Raw genomic sequence first — 26027 nt, 5'->3', positions numbered from 1 at the left:
AGGCTTTTGTATCTCTTCCCCGATGGGGGAGCGGGTTTGCAGCGAGAATGTCCAGGTTGTGAGGATCTTTGTGTACATGGCCTGCTTTTCCGAGGCAGGGGGAAGGGTAGGAAGAGTCCATGGAGGGGAGGCTTGTTTCACTGATGTTCTCTGCAGTTCCTTGCAGTCATGGGCAGAGCAGTAGCCATACGAAGGCGTGAAGTATCGACAAGAAGCTCAGAGACCTCGGCCTTCACCCTGTCGCTAGATCCTGGACTTCTTGTCAGATCGCCGGCAGTTGGTAAGAGTGGGCTCCGTCACCTTTGTCTCTCTGACCCTAAGCACATATACCCCACAGGGGTGACTCCTTGCCCCCTCCTTTACTCTCTGTGCACCCATGACTTGTGTCGCCACCCACAGCTCCAATCTGCTAATTAAATTTGCTGACTACACTACATTGACTGGCCTGATCTCAAATAATAACGAGGCAGCCTACAGAGAAGAAGTCATCACCCCGACAAGAAAACAACCTCTCCCTCATTGTAACAAAACAAAGGAGCTGGTTGTGGATTATAGGAGGAATGGAGACAGGGAGCATATTCAACATTTCCAAGTCTGTTATTGACACAAAAAGCACATTTTAAAATTGATCATGACACAATGTATTTTACATATTGTTAATGACATAAAACATATTTATAGATTGTTACTGACAGAGAATCGTATAATTTGTGTTCCGTGTGTTATCTGAAAGTACTTGCCTGCGATCCTGCCACAAGTCAGTGTTTCTCTGTCCCTGTACCTTCCCGTACTTGTGCACTTGGCAATAAATTCAACAAGATCTGAGAAATCTCAGTGAGATTTGATTAGTGATGATCATCTTGGCAGCTCGGTAGGTCGAATGTATGCGACAGTACACTGTTAAATGCAAAACCCTGAACAGTGTCGATGATCAGAGGAATCTCAGACTCCAAGTTCATCGCTCCCTGAAAGAGACTGCACAGATTGATCGGGTGGTTCAGAAGGCAAATGGAGTCGTTGTCTTTATTAGTTGAAGCATTGAGTTCAAAAGTCGGGAAGTTGTGTTGCGGCCGTTACGAGCCTGCGGTCGTACTGTGACTGTTGAATTTCCCCATGGGGATGAATAAAGTATCTATCTATCTATCTATCTTTCAGAGCGCCGGCGTGAGGAGGCGGGACTATGACGTCAGTCACAGGCTGATAGCGCTGACTGTGGACTGAACCATAAGAGAGAGAGAGCGATCTGCAGACAGGCAGTTGGCCGGGGTGAGGGGGGGAGAGAGAGAGAGAGGAGAGAGAGAGAGAGAGAGAGAGAGAGAGAGAGAGAGGAGGAGAGGAGAGAGAGAGGGAGGAGAGAGAGAGAGAGAGAGAAGATAGGAGAGAGAGAGAGGAGGGAGAGAGAGAGAGATGGAGAGAGAGAGAGAGGAGAGGAGAGAGAGATGAGAGAGGGAGAGAGAGAGGAGAGAGAGAGAGGAGGAGGGAGGGAGGAGGAGGAGAGAGAGAGAGAGAGAGGAGAGAGAGAGATGAGAGAGAGTGAGTTGAGAGAGAGAGAGAGAGAGGAGAGAGAGAGAGAGAACTGATCGCTTCAGTTAGTCGCAGCTGAGGCTTGAAACTCTCCTGTGCCCACAAAAGTGGGTTGATCATCGGTACACGGAACCACAACGAATGTGTGTGGCTGTCACTTCGTATAATCCATAGGAGTGGATTTTGGAATATTTTGTGTTAACCCACCCTGGATTACAAATATCTCTCTCCCGTCATTTATTCCGTGGATTACTGAACTTTCCTACTTTACCATCTCAAGACTCTGAGCTTTGTTCCCTCAGGCTCGTTAGCCTGGGAATTATATTTACACATATATACACTTAACGCTGTGAACTTTCCTTTACTTCGTTAATTTACTACGTTATAAGTAGATACTAATAAACAGAGTGGTTTTAACATCAAAACCAGACTCCAGTGTGAACTCTATTGTTGTTGGTTCGTTTCTAAAACGTCACAGTTCGTAACAACAGTTTTATAAAACTAGTTAGACCAAATCTGGAGTGTTTTCATGCAGTTCTGGTCGCCCCCCATTCTCGGAAGGATGTCGGGGCTTTGGACAGGGCGGGGAAGAGGTTTACCAGGATACTGCCTGGATTAGAGGGCATGAGCTATAACGAAAGGCTGGACAACAGTTCAGTTCAGTTCAGTTCAGAAATGAAAACAGTTCAGTTTCCTTCTGTGGTTCCAGAGCAGAAAATCAGTCTGTCTAAAATTTCCACACAATTAAAATGGGGAATTTGTTTATTATCATCACGTACTGAGCTACAGTGATAACTTTGCCTGACGTACCATCCACACAGATCGATATATTACAACAGTACATTGAGCTGATATACGACAGAACAATCACTGTAACAAAGCATTATGGCTGCAGAGAAAGTGCAGTGCAGATAGACATATGGTGCAGGGTCACGTCGAGTTACATTGTGAGGCCGAGTCCATTTTATCATTCATTTGGCTTATAACCACAGAGATGAAGCCGCCCTTGAGCTTGTCATTACTAATAACTGCAGGGCTTCTTTTTTCTCACTTTCTCGTGGCTCTAGACAGGGATGTCCTTTAAGCCCTTTATTGTTTAATCTTGTATTGGAGCCTTTAGCTATAACACTCCGTGAAGCTAAAAGTATTCATGGTATCTCTATGAATGGAACCATAAATAAGATTTCTCTTTATGCAGATGATCTTTTGGTTTTTATTTCAAGTCTTGAGGAATCAATTCCTAATGTTTTGGAAGCACTTCTATATTTTGGTACATTTTCAGGATATAAACTTAACTTGAATAAAAGCGAATTGTTTCCATTAAATGTCCATGTTAGTATATATGATGGTATTCCTTTTAGAATTGTTAATACGTTTAGATATCTAGCTATTATAATTACTAAAAAATATAAAGATCTCTATAAAGCGAACGTAGTTCCTTTAATGGACTCCATGAAACAACTATTTTCTAGATGGAATCCACTTACTTTTTCTTTAATAGGTCGTATTCATGCTGTGAAAATGATGATTTTACCTAGATTTTTATACATTTTCGAAAATATACGTATCTTTTTAACTAAAAAAATCGATCAAATTGACTCTCTTATTTCTTCCTTTATTTGGAACAATAAGAGACCAAGAATTAATAAGTATCATTTATACAAATCTAAAAAAGATGGTGGACTTGCACTTCCTAATTTAAGACTGTGAATTTAATTGGGCTGTGAGTATTAGACAATTATGTTTTTGGTTATATTGGCTTGGTAAGAACCAAAAATCATTATGGGTTGATTTGGAATTAAAAGCTGTTAAACAACTTTATTTAACTTCAATTTTAGGAGCTCCATTAGATAGATAGATAGATAGATAGATAGATAGATAGATAGATAGATAGATAGATAGATAGATAGATAGATAGATAGATAGATAGATAGATAGATAGATAGATAGATAGATAGATACTTTATTCATCTCCATGGGGGAAATTCAACATTTTTTCCAGTCCCATACACTTGTTGTAGCAAAACTAATTACATACAATACTTAACTCAGTAAAAATATGATATGCATCTAAATGACTCTCTCAAAAAGCATTAATAATAGCTTTTAAAAAGTTCTTAAGTAGTTTACTTAAGTAGTTTTAAGTAGTTTACCTATACAGCTCTCTAAAATTCCAAATTTAACTCTTTACCCGGTTATTAAACAATCCCTACGGATTTGTGTTCAGTTTCGTTTTTTAAAAAAATTTAAACAATTTAAGTTGTCTAGTTTTTTATATCGAAACTTTTCTTTTATACCTTCAACAACTGACCCTATTTTTCTCCTATGGAAAAATAAAGGGATCCAATCTTTTACAGATTTATTTTGTGATGGTCGACTGATGACCTTTGAAGAGTTATTTAACAAATTTTTTCTTGCTCATACACATTTTCAGCAATATGTTCAGTTTGGACATTTTTAACAGCAATATTTACCTAAGTTTCCATATTTCCATATTTTAAATTTAAAACCTTTTGTTAATGGTTCTATTACCGGTATCTATAACTTGATGATTGATTCTCGACAAGACTGTTTAGATGAAATAAAAAAAGCTTGGGTGGATGACCTAAATTGTCAGATTTCTGATGATAGATGGAATAAAATTCTTAAACGGGTTAATAAATCATCTTTCTGTGCTCGTCATTCTCTTCTACAATTTAAAGTGGTTCATAGAGCTTACATTTCTAAACAGAAGCTGTCCAGTTTTTATCTGAATGTTTCTCCACTTTGTAATAAATGCAACTCTGCTGATGCCTCTTTAATTCATATGTTTTGGTTTTGCCTTAAAATTGAAAAGATTTGGCGGGAAGTATTCCATACCTTTTCACAACTTTTTAGGGTCCAATTTGACCCAAATCCCCTTACTGCCTTGTTTGGTATACATATCTTTTTAACTAAAAAAAAATTCAATCAAATTGACTCTCTTATTTCTTCCTTTATTTGGAACAATAAGAGACTAAGAATTAATAAGTATCATTTACAAAAATCTAAAAAAAGATGGTGGACTTGCACTTTCTCATTTAAGACTGTATTATTGGGCTGTGAATATTAGAAAATTATGTTTTTGGTTATATTGGCTTGATAAGAACCAAAAAACATTATGGGTTGATTTGTAATTAAAAGCTGTTAAACAATTTCATTTAACTTCAATATTAGGAGCTCCATTACCTTTACAGCTCTCTAAAATTCCAAATTTATATCTTTACCCGTTTATTAAACAATCCCTACCAATTTGGGTTCAGTTTCGTAAATTTTTAAAATTTGAAACAAGTTAGGTGTCCAGTTTTTTGTATCGAAACATTTCATTTAAACCTTCAACAACTGTCCCCATTTTTCTCCTATGGAAAAATAAAGGGATCCATTCTTTTACAGATTTATTTTGTGATTGTCAATTAACCTTTGAAGAGTTAATTAACAAATTTCCTCTCACTCATACACATTTTTTGCAATATGTTCAGTTTCGACATTTTTTGCAACAATGTTTACCTAAGTTTCCATATTTACAAGAATCTGATTTGTTCGATAGCATTTTGAAATTGAATCCCTTCGAGAAAGTTTCCATTAGCAGAATGTATAACTTATTTTTGTTACAAAAAGCGAACCTATCACTAAAGATTAAACAAGATAGGGAGAGAGAACTTAATATGGAGATTGAAGATTGGCTTCGAGTTTTGAAATACGGAAATTCTTCTTCTATATGTGCCAATTCAATTTAAAATTGTTCACCGTTATTATTTAACAAAGGAGAGACTATGTAAAATAGTTCTAGTAAAGACAAATGCTGTGATATATATAAAACTGAAGTAGCTACGTTGTCACATATGTTCTGGTCATGTTCATCATTAAAATCGTTTTGGAAGTCTTTATTTTCAACAAGTTATAAAGCTCTGAAAATTAATTTACTACCTAATAGGTTGACTGTTCTATTTGGAATAGCTCCACATCAGATTCAGGATATTTCATCTTCAGATCAACAAGTAATTGCATTTGTTACGCTACTGACAAGAAGGGCTATTTTATTAAAATGGAAAGATATTTCTTCCCTTACATTAATTGAATGGTTTTCTCAAGGAATGTTATGTCTTAGTTTGATAAAAATTAGAAGTAGAACTTTTGATCTTCGATTCGATTTTGTGAGAAGATGGGGTTCTTTGCCAAATATTATCATTTAATATGAATTATGCTATATGGTTTCTTTACAATTTTTTTATAAATATGAAATGAGGTTGATGATTTATTTTATATTTAGATGATGGTCAAACGTTTTGCTCGTGGGTTTCATTCCTAATGGATTTCTTCCCTTTTTTTGTAGTTAGTGGGTTTTTTTCCCGAGTTAGATGGGGTTCTTTTTTCCCTCCTTTTTCTATACATGTATCATTCCATTTTGATCATTTACAATCAATTCTTTCAGCTTTATTAATTGCATACATATTAATATATTGAAGTTTTGTATCATTTTATAGCTGTCGAAGATTATGCAGCAATAAAAAAGATTCTAAAAATGAAAAATGAAAATGACAAAACAACAATGTAACAAAGCATTATAGCTGCAGAGAAAGTGCAGTGCAGATAGACATATGGTGCAGGGTCACGTCGAGTTACAATGTGAGGTCGAGTCCATTTTATCATTCATTTGGCTTATAACCACAGACAGGAAGCCGTCCTTGAGCCGGGTAAGGCTTTTGTATCTCTTCCCCGATGGGGGAGCGGGTTTGCAGCAAGAATGTCCAGGCTGTGAGGATCTTTGAGTACATGACCTGCTTTTCCGAGGGAGGGGAAGTGTAGGAAGAGTCCATGGAGGGGAGGTTTGTTTATCTGATGTTCTCTGCAGTTCCTTGCAGTCATGGGCAGAGCAGTAGCCATACCAATGCATGAAGTATCGACAAGAAGCTCAGAGACCTCGGCCTTCACCCTGCCTTGTGTAGATGGATCCCGGACTTCCTGTCAGATCGCCGGCAGGTGGTAAGTATGGGCTCGCTCACCTCTCTCGCTCTCTGACCCTCAGCACACATACCCCACAGGGGTGGCTTCTTGCCCCCTACTTTACTCTGTGCACTCATGACTTGCGTCGCCACCCACAGCTCCAATCTGCTAATTAAATTTGCTGACGACACTACACTGACTGTCCTAATCTCAAATAATAACGAGGCAACTTACAGAGAAGAAGTCATCACCCCGACACAGTGGGGTCAAGAAAACAACTTCTCCCACATTGTGACAAAAACACAGGAGCTGGTTGTGGATTACAGAAGGAATGGAGACAGGTAAGTATCTATCTATCTATCTATCTATCTATCTATCTATCTATTTCCAAGTCTGTTGTTGACTCAAAATGCACATTTTAATATTGATCATGACAAAATGTATTTTATATATCGTTAATGACTTAAAACATATTTACAGATTGTGACTGACAGAGAATCGTATAATTTGTGTTCCGTGTGTTATCTGAATGTACATGCCTGTGATGCTGCCACACGTCAGTGTTTCTCTGTACCTGTACCTTCCCGTACTTGTGCACTTGGCAATAAATTCAACAGGACCTGAGAAATCTCACTGAGATTTGATTAGTGATGATCATCTTGGCAGCTCGGTAGGTGGAATGTATGAGACAGTACACTGTTAAATGCAAAACCCTGAACAGTGTCGATGATCAGAGGAATCTCAGACTCAAAGAGGCGGGACTATGACGTCAGTCACAGGCTGACAGCGCTGACTGTGGACTGAACCATAAGAGAGAGAGAGTGATCTGCAGACAGGCAGTCAGCCAGTCTAAAGACTCAGAGAGAGACTGGAAACGCTGATCGCTTCAGTTAGTCGCAGCTGAGGCTTGGAACTCTCCTCTGCCCACAAGAGTGGGTTGATCATCGGTACACGGAACCACAACGAATGTGTGTGGCTGTCACTTCGTATAATCCATAGGTGTGAGTTTTGGAATATCTTGTGTTAACCCTTGCCTGGGTATGTTGTGTGGTAACCCCGGGAAGACGGTATTCCTGTGACAGGTCACTTTCGCTGATAACTCGTATGTGGACGGATTCAGCGGATAAGAACGTCGTCGGCAGTTATTTTGAAGTAACGACCTTTTCTCTACGTTTCACCCTGGATTACAAATATCTCTCTCCCATTATTTATTCCGTGGATTACTGAACTTTCCTACTTTACCATCTCAAGACTCTAAGCTTTGTTCCCTCACGCTCGATAGTTTGGGAATTATATTTACACATATATACACCTAACACTGTCAACTTTCCTTTATTTCATTAAGTTACTATAAGTAGATACTAATAAAGAGAATGGTTTTAACATCAAAACCAGACTCCAGTGTGAACTCCATTACTGCTGGTTCTTTTCTAAAACGTTACATTTCGTAACACAGTTTTATAAAACTAGTTAGACCACATCTGGAGTGTTTCATACAGTTCTGGTCGCCCCCATTCCCGAAAGGATGTCGGGACTTTGGACAGGGCGGGGAAGTGGTTTATCAGGACACTGCCTGGATTAGAGGGCATGAGCTATAACGAGAGGCTGGTCAAACTTGTGTTGTTTTCTCCAGAGCGGCGCAGGCTGGGGTGAGACTGGATGGCCGTTTATAAGATTACGAGAGGAATAGATAGAGTGGAAAGACGATATATTTTTCCTGGGGGTTGAAATGTCTAATACATTTAAGGTGAGAGGAGATGTGAGCGGCAAGTTTGCTTCTATCCACAGACTAATGAGTAGCTGGAGTCTCTGCCTGGGTGGGGAGGGGGTGTCGCCAATCCTGACGTGATCCCGTTTGCCCCTCCCATTTAACCGCAAATGGGCAGCATCTACGTATCTGTTTCCGAGGCCCCGCCTCCCGATGATGTACAATCTCTTCGCGCATGTTCACAGTCTCCGGGTGGACGGTGTAATCCTCTTCGCTCAGAGCTGAAGTGGGTCGGCTGTGTGTTCAGGAAAGACTTTCGTCTGTTCCGTCGGGATCACTGTCTGCGGGCCGAAGATATCACTTTCCCATCGGTGAGTATTGAGACCGATCCCGAGCGGGGAGATCCGATGTTGGCCGTGAGCCCCGAATTGAGGGCCAGGAATTCACTTGTTTCCCAACTATCTGGGCTCGTCAGAAATGTGTCGACTTCACTTAATCTGCATTGAACGATCCAAACCAGGAGCCCAGGCTGTCTGTTTTCACAGAATTGAAATGGAAGTCCCGCCGACAGGTCACGTGAGGCTGTGAGTCGCAGATTTGCCCCGCCCTCCGCTTTGTGACGCAAGATCACGTGGTGTGATGTTGGCTGCTGAGACTCATTAACTTCCCCGAATTCGCCTCGGTTCCTGAGGCTCCTCACATTTGTCCTGGAGCTTTATGGCTGTTGTGTCTTCTCCCGGAGTGATGTGGGTGAGAAAGGAGAACGTCCCAGGTTGTGGGGATCTTTGATTTCACTGCCTGCTTTACCGAGGGACTGGGAAGTCTAGGGGGAGAATGGTTCGAGCCTCAGCTCCCCGCAGTAGAGCTGAGCCACACATTACTCCTGCGCGTTCATAGCCCAGCGACGGCGGTCGGTCCAGTATAGACAAGACAAGATCTGTATCCTAGGATCTGTAATACAAATTTCCTGAAATGGTCCTGTTTTAACCTGGAAATGGAGTGATAGTATAACAGTAAAGGAAGCACAACTTTTCCCTGTAAATTATCCTGGAACCGATTTGTCTGTTATTCCTGGAAATGTGTACAGTGCAGTCGTTGCTAATGAGGTTCACATGAATAATCTCAGGAATGATCGGATTTATATATGAGGAGCATTTGATGGTTCTGGACCTGTTCTCAATGGAGTTCAGAGGGACAGTGGGGGTGGTGGGAGATGTATGGTTAAGTAAACCTACCGAATGCTGAAAAGCCTGGATACAGTGGACATGGAGAGGAAGTTTCCATTAGACAGAGAGTCTGTGATCTGAGAGCACCGTCTCAGAATAAAGATGCTTTCCTTTAAAACTGAGATGAGAAAATTTTTTTGGCCAAAAGATGTCTGATATGTGGAATTTGTTGCCACAGAATTTGTTTGAGGCTGCCATTTGTGTCTATTTGTGAAGATTAATATACTGATAATTGCTGAGTAGCTTCAGGGTTACAGGAGGAAAGCAGGAATATGGTGTTGGATTAAAAATCAGCTATGATTGAATGGTTGAGTGGTGGAGCAGACCAGATGGATTGAATTACCTAATTCTGTTCCTGTGTCTTGTGTCTTACCATGACTGAATGATGGCTCCTTCTTATCCCGTATTGTTTTGTGATGTGTGAGGGACAATTAAAGATTGTTCACTGAGATCATTATATTTGCCTTCAACGTTTAAATTTCAGTGAGTTTTGTTCCTAGTAACATTAAGCAGAAATGTTTGGTCCTCCTTTTCATTGTTAACGTGCTTCATTATCTTTCATGTTAAAGTCAGACCTGCGGTGAGAGATTTATTTGAAGAAAAACCCCAACTGGAGACAAATCACAACTGAAGATGAGGGAACAGCAATAAGTGAAGTAGCCCGAGGATTGAGAGCATCAACTGGAGAGAACCCATCTGACTCGGAGATTCCAGTGATTCAGTCGGGAGAAAGTTTGGTGAGTCTCATTTACTCAAACACTGGTCCTTTAGACATTACATACCTGTACAAAGGAAGGTAGGAAATAGTTGGGAGTGAGACTGAATGTGCCCAGAAGAACCAGTTATGCCAGTACCAGTCAGACCCAGTTGTGAAGAAGCTCCCCCCCCCCACAAATATTCCCTTTAAACTTTTCACCCTTCACCCTTAACCCATGTCCTCTGTTTTTTTTTCTCCCCCAGCCTCAGTGGAAAAAGCCTGCTTGCATTCACTCTATCTATACCCATCATAATTTTATACATCTCTATCAAATCACCACTCATTCTCCTACGCTCCAGGGAATAAAGTCCTAACCTATTCAACCTTTCTCTGTAACTCAGTTTCTCAAGTCCTGGCAACATCCATGTAAACCTTCTCTGCACTCTTTCAACCTTATTAATATCCTTCCTGTAATTCGGTGACCAAAACTGCACACAATGCAGAAAAGAGTACCCAGACAGTGGAAAACATCCTGTATTGTCCCGGTACCGAAGAAACCACAACCAAAGGAGTTGAATGACTTCAGACCTGTTGCCTTGACGTCGCACGTGATGAAGACCATGGAGCGGCTGATAATACAGAATCTGAGGCCACAAACCAGGCACGCCCAGGATCCTCTTCAGTTTGAGTATAAGGAGAAGGTGGGAGTGGAGGATGCTATCACGTATTTGCTGCACAAATCACTCTCTCACCTAGAGGGGGTCAGTTGTGCTGTGAGGATTACATTCCTTGACTTCTCTAGTGCCTTTAACACCATCCAGCCCAAGATCTTAAGGCACAAACTAACGGAGATGGGAGTAGACTCTCACATGGTGGATTGGATAGTGGACTACTTGACAGATAGACCTCAGTATGTGCGGTTGGGAGACTGTAGGTCTGACACGGTGGTCAGCAGCACAGGGACGCCGCAGGGAACCGTACTCTCTCTGGTCCTGTTCACCCTGTACACATCAGACTTCCAATATAACTCGGAGTCCTGCCATGTGCAGAAGTTCGCTGATGACACGGCCATAGTGGGGTGTGTCAGGAATGGACAGGAGGAGGAGTATAGGAAACTGATACAGGACTTTGTGATATGGTGCAACTCAAACTACCTGCGTCTCAATATCACCAAGACCAAGGAGATGGTGGTGGACTTTAGGAGATCTAGGCCTCATATGGAGCCAGTGATCATTAATGGAGAATGTGTGGAGCAGGTTAAGACCTACAAGTATCTGGGAGCACAGTTAGACGAGAAGCTAGACTGGACTGCCAACACAGATGCCTTGTGCAGGAAGGCACAGAGTCGACTGTACTTCCTAAGAAGGTTGGCGTCATTCAATGTCTGTAGTGAGATGCTGAAGATGTTCTATAGGTCAGTTGTGGAGAGCGCCCTCTTCTTTGTGGTGGCGTATTGGGGAGGAAGCATTAAGAAGAGGGACGCCTCACGTCTTAATAAGCTGGTAAGGAAGGCAGGCTCTGTCGTGGGCAAAGTACTGGAGAGTTTAACATAGGCAGCTGAGCGAAGGGCACTGAGTAGGCTACGGTCAATTATGGAAAACTCTGAACATCCTCTACATAGCACCATCCAGAGACAGAGAAGCAGTTTCAGCGACAGGTTACTATCGATGCAATGCTCCTCAGACAGGATGAAGAGGTCAATACTCCCCAATGCCATTAGGCTTTACAATTCTACCGCCAGGACTTAAGAACTTTTTAAAAGCTATTATTAATGCTTTTTGAGATAGTGATTTAGATGTATATCATATTTTTTACTGAGTTAAGTATTGTATGTAATTAGTTTTGCTACAACAAGTGTATGGGACATTGGAAAAAAGTTGAATTTCCCCATGGGGATGAATAAAGTATCTATCTATCTATCTATCTATCACAATACTCCAACTTCCCCCTCACTAATGCAATATACAACCTCACCATTACATTCCAACTCTTATACTCAGTACTTTGATTTATAAAGGCCAATGTACCAAAAGCTCTCTTTACTGCCCTATCTACATGTGATGCCACTTTTAGGGAATTTTGTATCAGTATTCCTACATCCCTCTGTTCTAGTGCACTCCTCAGTGCCCTGCCATTTAACTTGTCTGTTCTACCTTGGTTTGACTTTCCAAAGTGCAATACCTCACACTTGTCTGTATTAAACTCCATCTGCCATTTTTTTCAGCTGGTCCAGATCCCTCTGCAAGCTTTGAAAACCTTCACTGTGCACTACACATCCAATCTTTGTATCATCAACAAATTTGCTGATCCAATTCACCAAATTATCATCCAGATCATTGATATAGATGACAAATAACAATGGACCCAGCACTGATCCCTGTGGCACACCACTAGTCACAGGCCTCCACTCAGAGTAGCAATCCTCCACTACCACTCTTTGACTTCTCCCATTCTCAATTCCCAATCAAATTTACTACCTCACCATGTATACCTAGTGACTGAATCTTCCTAACTAACCTCCCATGCGGGACCTTGTCAAAGGCCTTACTGAAGTCCACTACATCCACTGCCTTGCCTTCATCAACTTTCCTTGTAACCGCCTCGAAACTCTCTAATATATTTGTTAAACATGGCACAAAGCCATGTTGACTCTCCCTAATAAGTCCCTGTCTGTCAAAATAATTGTCGATCCTATCTCTTAGTACTCCTTCCAATAATTTACCCATGACCGACATCAAACTTGCCAGCCTATAATTTCCCGGATTACTTTTAGAGCCTGCTTTAAACAACAGAACAACATGAGCTATCCTCCAAATCTCTGGCACCTCACCCATAGATAACGACATTTAAATATATCTGCCAGGGCCCCTGCAATTTCAACACTAGTCTCCTTCAAGGTCCGAGGGAATATCCTGTCAGGTCCTGGAGATTTATCTACTCACCTCAAGATAGCAAGCACCTCCTCCTCTTCTATCTGTATAGATTCCATGACCTCAATACTTGTTTGCCTTATTTCCATTGACTCCATGCCAGTTTCCTTAGTAAATTCAGACACAAAAAAACCATTTAACATCTCCCCAATTTCTTTTGGTTCCATACATAGCCAACCGCTCTGATCTTCAAGAGGACCAATTTTATCCCATAACTATCCTTTTGCTATTAATATACCTGTGGAAGCTCTTACTATTCTTCACCTTGACTGCCAACGCTACCTCATGTCTTCTTTCAGCCCTCCTGATTTCTTCCTTAAGTATTTGTTTGCACTTTTTATACTACTCAAGTACCTTCTTTGCTCCCTGTTTCTTATACATGTCATACATCTCTGTCTTCTTTATCAGAGTTCCAATATCCATCGAGAACCAAGGTTCCTTATTCTTATTCACTTTGCCTTTAATCCTGAGACTTTGTTCCCAGGGTGTCCTCATGGGGCGTCCAGAAATGATTTCAGCTGGTGACAACCCTGTTTTCCCCTGTGGGGTAACCCTCATGTGGAATCGGGCTAATGGTCGGACCTTCAACCAAGTGAGTCCAGTTTCCACTGTTAGTCTGGCCAATTTACTCTTCAGAGTACCATTGGCTCTTTCCACTCTGCCAGCGGCCCGTGGGTGGTGTACACAGTGGAATTGTTGCTTGATAGCTAGTTTGTTACATACTCCTTCATTTACTTCCACCATAAAGTGTGAGCCATTGTTGAACTCAGCATCTGTGGCTTGTACCTGGGAATTATTTCCCGTAATAATACCTTCACAACAGTCACAGCAGTATTAATGGTAGTTGGAATAACTTCAATCCATCTACTAAACACATCTATAATAACTAAGCAGTATCTATATCAGTGTACTCTAGGCAATTCAATAAAATCAACTTGTAGACACAAAAAAGATCCACCTGTCAAGGGAGTCATACCCGATGTGCAGGGTACAGGTTACCAACCATTCCCTCCTTTCCCAGGTGTGTACAATTATGTATATAATCAACCAATATTGGTAAAAACTGTGTAGGAACACAAACCTGTCCCGCTGGGAGATCCAAAAACCTATGTTGGGGTATTTCTGGCACCCCATCTGGGACCACAGTTTTCACTCCTCCTCAGAGGCGTCCCCCTGAGAAGAACAAAACTCGAGGTGGCTGTAGAGCAGTGTGTAAGTTCTTTACAAAGGTGACATTACTAATGGGGTGGCCAGAGGAAGTCAGGAATCCCCATGTTCCCAGAGAGCCTTGTAGTCATATACAATTCCAAATGTATAACGGGAGTCTGTGTAAATGTTCCCACTTTAGTCTGTTGCTGGGATACAGGCACGAGTCAGAGCAAACAGCTCAGCCTTCTGGGTGGAGACAGCCGCTTCAAAAGAGGCCTGTTCAATTACTTCACTGTCCGTCACTATTGCATAGTCAGAATATTGTTATATTCTGAACCCAGGGCAAACCCTGAAGGTGGTATTGGGAACCACCAGTCCTGTCTGTCACCAAAAGAAATCTGGAAATTCAGCAAGAAATGCAATGCCGTCTCTTCCTTTAACCTCTCCAATCACCATGACTGGGAATTTCTGTCACTCGAGGGGTGCATAATATTAGCTTTCCTCAGTTGAGCACCATGTAGGGTCATAGCACAGAGTCACATGAGAGTCGGCTGCTGGCAGAAGGGGTTCAAATGTACTGGAGTTCAGATAAAGTGCCCACCACTGGGTGGTCAGAAACTGAGGAAGCTATCAGTTGTTCGCAGTTCCAGCATTATATCCTTGTCCGTGCATAGAATCTCGACTTCAAACGGACAAAGCAAGTCTCTCCCTATGAGATTACACCCCCGTCTGGTGGTGACTGTAATTGAAACCTCACACTGGTTCCCCTGGAATTCCACCTGCAGTGGCTGGGTACGTGAATACGTATGTTCCGTGCCTTCAAACCCAGACAGAGTGATTGTAGCATCTGATAGCTGGAATTCCTTTTCCGATACTATTTCCTGATCGAGAGTGTTGTGGTTGCCCTCATATCAATCATAAATGGAACTGGATTTCCAGCAACTTGCAATATTACATTGGGCTCTTCCTGAGGGTTGGCACTCATGGTTGGAAGCATCTTCTCATCAGTTTCTAAACGGGTTGTTGTCCCCACCTGTCCCTTGGTAGGTTTTTGTTCCCATTTCTGTTCCTCAGATATAGCCCGCTCGCGTCCTTCTTCCCGCTGAGCATATTCACCTTTAATATTAGTTCCCTTCAGGTTTGATCGAGATTCGAAAGTTGGGTCCTAATGATATGTCAGAGCTCGTCGCATTCAATTTCGGTCATTCTCTGGCCAATCCATTTTATTTGTTTTAATCATGTTGGCTAACTTAGTTGGTAAGCATTGGAGCAGTAGGGCATTGAACTGGGGGGATAGATTCCCATCATTAAAGGCTTGGTCTCCTGCGAAGGTGCCGTAGCAGGCCACAAATCGCTCTCAATAGTCTGGTCCCATTCCCCAGGCTTAGGTTTGCATTCAGGTACTTTAGTGATGTTTACAGGTTGCTGGAGAGCCCTTTCCAAGGCTTGAATAATCTGGTCTGTCTGTTCATTCTCATTATGGTTTCCCACCTGTAACTCCTGATAGGTTTGGTATCTCAATTTTACCTTCCATTTCTGCCCTTCATCAGCTGAGAGAATCATGCAGCACAGACCGAATAAATCTTGCGGAGTCACATTAAACATTTGTGTAGTACTGTGGACACACTGAGCAAACTGTGCTGGTTTTTCTTTTCTATCTGGGGCCTGATTCATGATCACTATCATTTCTTGAGGCTTCCAGGGTGCATACACAGGAATCACTGAAGGGCTGTCCCTCCTCCTAGACCTAGCAGTTTGCTGCTGCTGTTCAGGAGGATTTAAACTAATGTGGCAGGGGGATAGGAACAAGTGCAGAGAGACAGAGTGGGTGCAAAATGAGGGCAGAAGGAAAAAGTAGAAAGGTGAAAAGTAAATGTGGCAGGCAGGCAAATCCAGGGCAAAAATCAAAAACAGCCACTTTTCAACATAATTGTATAAGGGCTAAGAGTGTTGTAAAAACAAGCCTGAAGGCTTTGTGTGTCACTGCAAGGAGCATTCGTAATAAGGTGGATGAATTGAATGTGCAGATAGTTATTAATGAATATGATATAGTTGGAATCACAGAGACATGGCTCCAGGGTGACCAAGGATGGGAGCTCAACATCCAGGGATATTCAATATTCAGGAGGGATAGACAGGAAAGAAAAGGAGGTGGGATAACGTTGCAGGTTAGAGAAGAGATTAACGCAATAGAAAGGAAGGACATTAGCCTGGAGGATGTGGAATCAATATGGGTAGAGCTGCGTAAATCTAAGGGTCATAAAACGCTGGTGGGATTTGTGTACAGGCCACCTAACAGTAGTAGTGAAGTTGGGGATGGCATTAAACAGGAAATTAGAAATGCGTGCAAAAAAGGAACAGCAGTTATAATGGGTGACTGCAATCTACATATAGATTGGGTGAACCAAATTGGTAAGGGTGCTGAGGAAGAGGATTTCTTAGAATGTGTGCGGGATGGTTTTCTGAACCAACATGTCGAGGAACCAACTAGAGAGCAGGCCATTCTAGACTGGGTATTGAGCAATGAGGAAGGGATGGTTAGCAATCTTGTCATGCGAGGCCCCTTGGGTAAGAGTGACCATAATATGGTGGATTTCTTCAGTAAGATGGAGAGTGACATAGTTAATTCAGAACCAAATGTTCTGAACTTAAAGAAGAGCAACTTTGAAGATATGAGACATGAATTAGCTAAGATTGATATCTAATGATATTTAAAGGGTTGACAGTAGATAGAAACATAGAAAATAGGTGCAGGAGTAGGCCATTCGGACCTTCGAGCCTGCACCACCATTCAGTATGATCATAGTGGATCATCCAACTCAGAACCCTGCACCTGCTTTCTCTCCATATCCCCGATCGCTTTAGCCACAAGGGCCATATCTAACTCCCTCTTAAATATAGCCAATGAACTGGCCTCAACTGTTTCCTGTGGCAGAGAATTCCACAGATTCTCCACTCTTTGTGTGAAGAAGTTTTTCCTCATCTCGGTCCTAAAAATCTTCCCCTTTATCCTTAAACTGTGACCCCTCGTTCTGGACTTCTCCAACATCAGAAACAATCTTCCTGCATCTAGCCTGTCCAATCCCTTTAGAATTTTATACGTTTCAATAAGATCCTCCATCAATCTTCTAAATTCCAGTGAGTATAAGCCTAGTCGATCCAGTCTTTCTTCATATGAAAGTCCTGCCATCCCAGGAATCAATCTGGTGAACCTTCTTTGTACTCCCTCTGTGGCAAGAATGTCTTTCCTCAGATTAGGGGACCAAAACTGCACACTTGGTGCGGTCTCACCAAGGTCTTGTACAACTGCAGTAGAACCTCCCTGCTCCTGTACTCAAACCCTTTTGCTATGAATGCCAGCATACCATTCACCTTTTTCACCGCCTGCTGTACCTGCATGCCTCCCTTCAATGACTGGTGTACAATGACACCCAGGTCTCGTTGCACCTCCCCTTTTCCTAATTGGCCACCGTTCAGATAATAATCTGTTTTCCTGTTCATGCAACCAAAATGGATAACCTCATATTTATCCACATTAAATTGCATCTGCCATGAATTTGCCCACTCACCTAACCTATCCAAGTCAGCCTGCATCCTCTTAGCATCCTCACAGCTAACACCACCACCCAGCTTCGTGTCATCCGCAAACTTGAAGTTGCTGCATTTAATTCCCTCATCTAAATCATTAATATATATTGTAAACAACTGGGGTCCCAGCACTGAGCCTTGCGGTACCCCACTGGTCACTGCCTGCCATTCTGAAAAGGTCCCGTTTACTCCCATTCTTTGCTTCCTGTCTGCCAACCAATTCTCTATCCTCATCAGTACCATACCCCCAATACCATGTGCTTTAAGTTTACACACTAATCTCCTATGTGGGCCCTTGTCAAAAGCCTTTTGAAAATCTAAATATACCACATCTACTGGCTCTCCCCTATCCACTCTACTAGTTACATCTTCAAAAAATTCTATAAGATTCGTCAGACATGATTTTCCTTTCACAAATCCATGCTGACTTTGTCCGATGATTTCACCTCTTTCCAAATGTGCTGTTATCACATCTTTGATAACCGACTCCAGCATTTTCCCCACCACTGATGTGAGACTAATCGGTCTATAATTCCCCGGTTTCTCTCTCCCTCCTTTTTTTAAAAAGTGGGGTGACATTAGCCACCCTCCAATCCTCGGGAACTAATCCAGAATCAAAGGAGTTTTGAAAAATTATCACTACTGCATCCACTATTTCTTGGGCTACTCTGGGATGCAGACCATCTGGCCCTGGGGATTTATCTGCCTTTAATCCCTTCAATTTACCTAACACCACTTCCCTACTAACATGTATTACCCTCAGTTCCTCCATCTCACTAGACCCTCATTCCCTTACTATTTCCGGAGTGTTATTTATGTCCTCCTTAGTGAAGACAGAACCAAAGTAGTTATTCAATTGGTCTGCCATGTCTTTGTTCCCTATGATCAATTCACCTGTTTCTGACTTAAAGGTCCTTACATTTGTCTTGACCAATCTTTTTCTTTTCACATATCTCTAAAAGCTTTTACAGTCAGTTTTTATGTTCCCTGCCAGCTTTCTCTCATAATCTTTTTTCCCTGTCCTAATTAAGCCCTTTGTCCTCCTCTGCTGGACTCTGAATTTCTCCCAGTCCTCAGCTGCGCCACTTTTTTTTGCTAATTTATATGTTTCTTCTTTGGACTTGATACTATGCCTAATTTCCCTTGTCAGCCATGGGTGCACTACCTTCCCTGGTTTATTCTTTTGCCAAACTGGGATGAACAATTGTTGTAGTTCATCCATGCAATCTTTAAATGCTTGCCGTTGCATATCCACCGTGAATCCTTTAAGTATCATTTGCCAGTCTGTCTTAGCTAATTCACGTCTCATACCTTCAAAGTTACCCTTCCTTAAGGGTACCTTTGTTTCTGAATTAACTATGTTTCTCTCCATCTTAATGAAGTATTCCACCACTCTTATGGTCACTCTTACCCAAGGGGCCTCGCACGACAAGATTGCTAATTAACCCTTCCTCATTGCTCAATACCCAATGTAGAATGGCCTTTTCTCTAGTTGGTTCCTCAACATTCATATGCAATGGCAAGCATTTAAAGATTGCATGGATGAACTAGGATCGACTAGGCTTATACTCACTGGAATTTAGAAGATTGGGGGGGATCTTATTGAAACGTATAAAATTCTAAAGGGATTGGACAGGCTAGATGCACGAAGATTGTTTCCGATGTTGGGGGAGTCCAGAACGAGGGGTCACAGTTTAAGGATAAAGGGGAAGCCTTTTAGGGCCAAGATGAGGAAAAACTTCTTCATACACAGAGTGGTGAATCTGTGGAATTCTCTGCTACAGGAAACAGTTGAGGCCAGTTCATTGGCTATATTTAAGAGGGAGTTAGATATGGCCCTTGTGGCTAAAGGGATCAGGGGTATGGAGAGAAAGCAGGTACAGGGTTCTGAGTTGGATGATCAGCCATGATCATACTGAATGGCGGTGCAGGCTTGAAGGGACTAATGGCCTACTCCTGCAGCTATTTTCTATGTTTCTATGTGTGGAAAATTAAAATCTCCCACAATCACAACCTTGTGCTTACTCCAAATATCTGCTATCTCCTTACAAATTTGCTCTTTCAATTCTCGCGCCCAATTAGGTGGTTTATAATACACCCCTCTAAGTGTTTCTATACCTTTCCCATTCCTCAATTCCACCCAAATAGGCTCCCTAAATGAGCCCTGTAATCTATCCTGTCAAAGCACCGCTGTAATATTTTCTCGGACAAGCATTGCAATACCTCCCCCTCTTGCCCTTCTGATTCTATCACACCAGAAGCAATAAAATCCAGGAATATTTAGTTGCCAATCACACCCCTCCTGCAACCATGTTTCACTAATAGATACAACATCATATTTCCAGTTATCAATCCATACTCTAAGCTCATCCACCTTTCTTACAATGCTCCTAGCATTAAAATAGATGCATTCAAGAAACTTATCCCTAATGGTGCAAACAACTTTATTATCTCTTTTTTTTTCCTTACCCCCTACATCTACAGTCTGAGCGCTCCTACATCAGGGAGCAAGTTCAAATCATCTCTTTGTTAAATGTTTAACATCACGGTGACTGAAGGCAGCTGCTGGTTCATGAGGGACTGTTACTGTCAGATTCTGCAGTTCTTGCGGCTGCTCATCGCACCCAGGACTGAACCCTGGTCACTGAGCATTGGAGGAGTCTGTTCTGCTGATGTTAGCCTTAAATTAGACTGGTGTTTAATATTGTGGATCTGTGAAATATAAATCAGTTCTGTATCAAGTCCCGTGTCTCAGGTACTTACTGTCTCTACCACACTCACAATGTACACTAGAAAGGCCACTCAGCCCATCAGGTTCCTGCCCATGTTTCTGTTCCGTATCAGTATATCAAAATCTCTCCCTGTCATTCCCCTCTCACTCTCCCTGAGATGACAGGTTGCAACTAATCACCACTCCGTGGGATTGGAGATTTCCCGTGAATTTCATGGAAACATATAAATGCACAACACATTACAGATGCTTTGTCCCACATTGCTGTGCCGACCATGTATCTTACTCTAGAAGCTGCTTAGAATTACTCTACCACATAGCCACCTGGGGAAAAAGCCTCTGGCGATCCACACGACCAATGCCTCTCATCATCTTATACACCTGCATGAATTCCCTGCATGATTTTCTCCAGGGTGAATAAGATGATGAGCTCACTGTGGTTTTGACATTCTCTCTCTCTCTCTTCTTGTGTCTGACATCACAGCCCCGCCTCACTCAGGCACTTACAGCGACACTCACAGTAAACGAACCTGCGGTCTCGCAACACAATGCACCTCTAAAGTCTGACAGCAGACTAGCGAGTGAATCTTCGATGGTGCAGAGTCAGAAACCGAAGATTTGCCAGCCTGAGTCAGGGGCTCCAGAGAGAGATGGGGTCCAGAGGAGGAGGACGAATAAGACCAGCCCGATGTGGTTATAAGTGAAAGATTAGAAGCATTTGGAAACTGGTTGATCGAAAAAAAAGGTGGTTAATTTCTGCAAAACACAGTTGGAAATCAACAGATCAGGCAGAAATTTTGGAGAGGAATAAATAGAAAACGTTTAGACAGAGCCCCTTCAGCATGCCTAGCCTGTGTACTCCGCTGCTTAGTTGCTCTCTGAATTGCAGAGTTCCTCCAGCGTTTTGTGTGTGTGTGTCTCTGTATTTCCAGCAACTGCAGAATCTCCGGTGTTTTATATCTGCATTTTACTTTGGCATTAGATACACGTTGATATTGAGTATATTGCTTATAGGAGCAGCTTTCTGTGTTAAAACAGCTGCAGATTTTTTCTATACCCACGATAAAAAAAATGAGGTATGGACATTGAACCGGTGCTTGCAGAAATGTTTAATGGCACCGTGATTACCCATAGGGCCATGCATTAAGAATCTTGCCGGTGCTGAAGTGCCGATGAAATGCACCAGCGTCAGGCTGAGGACGTCCCTGAGTTTCACGCATGCGTGCAGTACACAGAAGGCTTTGAAAATGTCGGGTGCAGGTAAGAGCGATTCTCCATGTTTTCATCTTAAACACCGACTTCGGAACAATTCCTGTGAAATCCGGACACAGTGGCCAACAATCCCGGAACAGTCCTGCTCTCATCCCTGTCTCTCAGCACTACGATCCGTACACGGGCCCCGGGGAGCTTCTGGCTGCTGAGTGAATGGGAACCGATGGATCTCTCAGACAGAGCTGAGCTCCAGCTATCTAAATGCAAGGATTAGGAACTCGGAGAAAGGGAACAAAATCTTTTACATCACCAGTTGAGAAAATCACCTTTGTTCTACCTCCAATCACTAACGAGAAAATCTGAAGATGCTGCAAATCCAAGCAACGCACACAAAATGCTGGCAAAATTCAGCATTAGTACTCTTTTCCATAGATGCTGCCTGGCCTGCTGAGTTCCTCCAGCATTTTGTGTCTGTTGCTTGTTCTACCTCTTCTTGTTCTGGACCTTTCTACCCATGAGAACATGTTTTGTCCCATTCTCTCTGGGTACTTAATGATATGAAACACCTTTGCCCAGGGAAGCACAAATCACAAATGTGCCAGACTCCAATGAGACAGACTACTACCCTTCCCTTCATATTCATTGGAATTGCCATCACTGAGTTCACCACTGTCAGTCAATGGGGGAGGCTTCAGGGGAGTACAGAAACTGGTGTTACCTGTGTGTATTGTGGTGATGCAAAAGTTGCTGGAGAATTTGCAAGTGGGAAGAAGTGAAGTGATATTTGGAAATCTGACTTTTTAAAGCGTAACTTAGCAAGCAAACCACATATGGACAATGTGCAAAAACTTTGGTGAGAAAATCCTTCATTACCCATTACAGGCCAGCTACATAGGTTGTGTGAGAGTGCAGATGAACTGGATCGAACCCAGAGGAGATAAAAGTTCCTATTGACTGTGATTTTCCAGCTGTGAAAATGAATACCTCTCTATATAAAATTCACTGTGCACATCTTGTCACTGGGTAAAAAAAAATGCACAGTGCAAGATTTATGTACATACTGGTTATTACAAGTTAGAGGGGGTATTGGAGGGAAGATGGGGAGACCTGTAGTGTCCCTGATGCCCTCACCTACAAGAAGTGCATCCAGCTGCAGCTTGTAACCCTGCACTTTAAGGAGTTGGAACTTGAAACGAATTAGGGAATTGATGGTCATTCCAGATACCAGCACTCTGCCCAGTCAGGAGATGATTTCTCTGTCCAACTTGGGTTTAACCTCACTGTAACAGTGTGATACCAAATCAAACCTTGGCAACTCAAGTAATCTCATCTGAAATGTTGTCCTACACTCATTGATGGATTTTGTATATCTTTTACAGGTTAAAAATGGGAAGGAATTTGTCTCCAGGAAGCTCAAACACGGCACGCCAGTTTTGTTGTCTCTGTCTAGATATTTAAGAAGTGGAACAAGGGATCCTATCGACCAGCCTTCCTGCTCAGACTGTGGGGAGGGATTCACTCGGTCATCTGACCAACTAGCAAGCCCGGCATTTTACACGGGAGAAAGGCCGTTCACCTGCTCAGTCAGTGGGAATGGATTCACTCGGTCATCTCAACTGAAGGTACATCAGCAAGTTCACACTGGACAAGACCATTCACCTGTTCTGTTTGTGAGAAAAGGTTCTGCCGGGCATCCCACCTGTGGACACACCAGTCAGATCACACCGGGCAGAGGCTGGTCATCTGCTGAATTTCGGGGAAGGGACTCTCTTGGTCATCTGACCTAATGGCACACCAGTGTGTTCACACTGAGGAGAAGCCGTTCACCTGCTCAGTCTGTGGGAAGGGATTCACATCGTCATCTAATCTTAAGCTACATCAGCGAGTTCACACTGGGGAGAAGCCGTTCACCTGCTCAGACTGTGGGAAGAGTTTCATTCAGTCATCCAAACTACTGGTACACCAGCAAATTCACACTGGGGAGAAGCCATTCACCTGCTCAGTCTGTGGGAAGGGATTCACTCAGTCATCCACCCTACGGAGACATCAGCGAGTTCACACTGGGGAGAGGCCATTCACCTGCTCAGTCTGTGGGAAGAGATTCACTCACTCTTCCACCCTACAAAGGCATCAGCGAGTTCACACTGGGGAGAGGCCGTTCACCTGCTCAGACTGTGGGAAGGGATTCACTCGGTCATCCAGCCTACAGAGTCATCAGCGAGTTCACACTGGGGATAAGCCGTTCACCTGTTCAGTCTGTGGGAAGGGATTCACTCAGTCATCCAACCTACAGAGTCATCAGCGAGTTCACACTGGGGAGAGGCCATTCACCTGCTCAGTCTGTGGGAAGGGATTCACTCAGTTAGCTAACCTACAGAGACACCAGCGAGTTCACACTGGGGAGAGGCCATTCACCTGCTCAGAATGTGGGAAGGGATTCACTCAGTCGTCCCAACTACTGGCACACCAGTCAGTGCACAGTGGGGAGTGGCCGTTGTTATGAATCCCTGGGTTTTCTTTGCTGTGGACTGTCATTTTAAGAGAGAGAGATTAAGAAGGTGAATCAGTCTGACTTGCAGCTTGTTTACATCGCTCACAGTTTGTTCAGTTTTAACCGAGGACACAGACACTCACACTCAGAGTCAGACGGAGACGAATGAGGAAAAATGGAAGGATCGAAACCAGGGAACTAGTGACCAAGGGTCACTGTTTAGAAGTTTCCTATACCCACAAAGGTGGGTTAATTATCGATTCATGTACAGCGAATGTGTGGTTGTCACCTTGTTTGATCCATAGGAGTGGATCTGATTTGGGATGTCCTGTGGAGACCACTTATGTGTTGACCCTTGCCTGGCTGTGGTGTGGTAGTTCACTTGAAGCCAATACCCCTTGTGACAAGTCACTTTCAGTGATAATTTGTATGTGGATTTGGAATGATGACGGATAAAATCTACAGCGACTGTTCTCTCATTTTACCACCGTGGAACCTGTGGAATTCTACATATTTGTGTTCTCTTGCCATTTACCCTGGATTACAAATCTCTCTCTCTCTCATTGCCTATTCTGTAGTTGAACTGAACTTTCATGCTTTACCATCTCAAGACTCCAAGCCTTGTTTCCCCCGAGCTCAATAGTTTGGGAGTTATATTTACACACATTTACAAACTTAATACTGTTAACTTCTGTTTATCTTGTTTAAGTTGCAATATTACAAGTAGATTCTAATAAAGACAGATTTAACATCAAAATCTGACTCCAGGTGTAGTCTATTGCTGCTGGCTTGTTTCTAAAGCATTGTGGTTCGTAACAAATTTGGGGCCTGCGTCTGGGATATGAACAAATTTGGGGGCTATAGATCGATGAATTATCGATTTGATTGGGGAAATCCTTTTTGATTTATTTGTGTGTGGAAATCAGCAGCAGTGGACATTTATAAATTTCTGGAAGCGCCAACCCCTAAGGCATTAGGAAAAGCCAAAAAGAATGAATTGCTGACTGTTGCTAATGGGCTGAATCTTAAGCAGGTAAGGGGGTGTGAAGGACCAGGGCAACCATAAAACTGGGAGAGGAGGTAAAGGTAAAACAATAGGGGTTTTATTATAAAATATAGGCATCCACCCCCTTTTTCAGAGACTGGGATCCCTGGTTCAACCGGTAATGATGTGCATTTCAATGTGTTCACCTCTCAGTCCTCGATTCTCTAAATGAAAGGGTTATCACATTTGATCTTTCTTCATATGATGACCCAACCATTTCAGGGATCAGTCTGTTGAAACCCCATTGCACACTCTATAACAAATACTCGCTAACCACTTTGTTAACCCTCTGTGCAAAAAATGTCCATCTTCCGCAGCCCCGTGTTGCCCCAACCACTCACCTCCTACCCCTGTCATTGGCCCCACTTGCAGGTCAACCATCTGTCGGTGTTTCCCCCCCAATGTGAATCCCTCTGCTCACCACCACCGTGGGCTCAGACATTTCCACAGATTTCCACCGGGACAAACATCCTGTCCGCCCCCTCTCACACCATCTTTTTCCTTTCAATAAAATCCCTCCTCTCCCTCCCCAGGGAACTGGCATCAAACCGACGGGCCGAGCGGTCTCCTACCTCTCGGCGACACATCAGACTCCGGCCGCAGAAGACGCTTCACAAACACCCCAACTTCCCTTGGAGGGAAATGGAAATAAATCAAAAAACAGACATTTACTCCACTGTGATGTGGAGTTTGAGGCCGGAGCGGGAGGCGAACACAGCGGGGGTAACGCTCTCTGGACTTGTCCACCTCTGCGACTGGTGGTA

At 42.8% G+C, this 26027-nt stretch overlaps 1 protein-coding gene across 1 annotated transcript; it reads left to right on the top strand.

The window, feature by feature from the left end:
* Positions 1-8418: 8418 nt before the first annotated feature.
* On the top strand, positions 8419-24963 carry LOC140723473 (uncharacterized). The gene is made up of 3 exons (XM_073038048.1): positions 8419-8565; positions 9990-10157; positions 23107-24963. The coding sequence occupies exon 3, from the start codon at positions 23514-23516 to the stop codon at positions 24228-24230; it is 717 nt and encodes a 238-aa protein (XP_072894149.1). The 5' UTR covers positions 8419-8565; positions 9990-10157; positions 23107-23513; the 3' UTR covers positions 24231-24963.
* Positions 24964-26027: the final 1064 nt, after the last annotated feature.

This window comes from Hemitrygon akajei, unplaced genomic scaffold (assembly GCF_048418815.1).
Source record: "Hemitrygon akajei unplaced genomic scaffold, sHemAka1.3 Scf000115, whole genome shotgun sequence".
Classification (NCBI taxonomy): Eukaryota; Metazoa; Chordata; class Chondrichthyes; order Myliobatiformes; family Dasyatidae; genus Hemitrygon; species Hemitrygon akajei.
Note: the sequence above shows the minus strand (reverse complement) of the source record. Positions and strands in the feature narration are given on the sequence as shown.

Excerpts from the sequence above, each read along its gene's own strand:
- LOC140723473 (XM_073038048.1), top strand. The coding sequence starts at position 23,514 with ATGGCACACCAGTGTGTTCACACTGAGGAGAAGCCGTTCACCTGCTCA.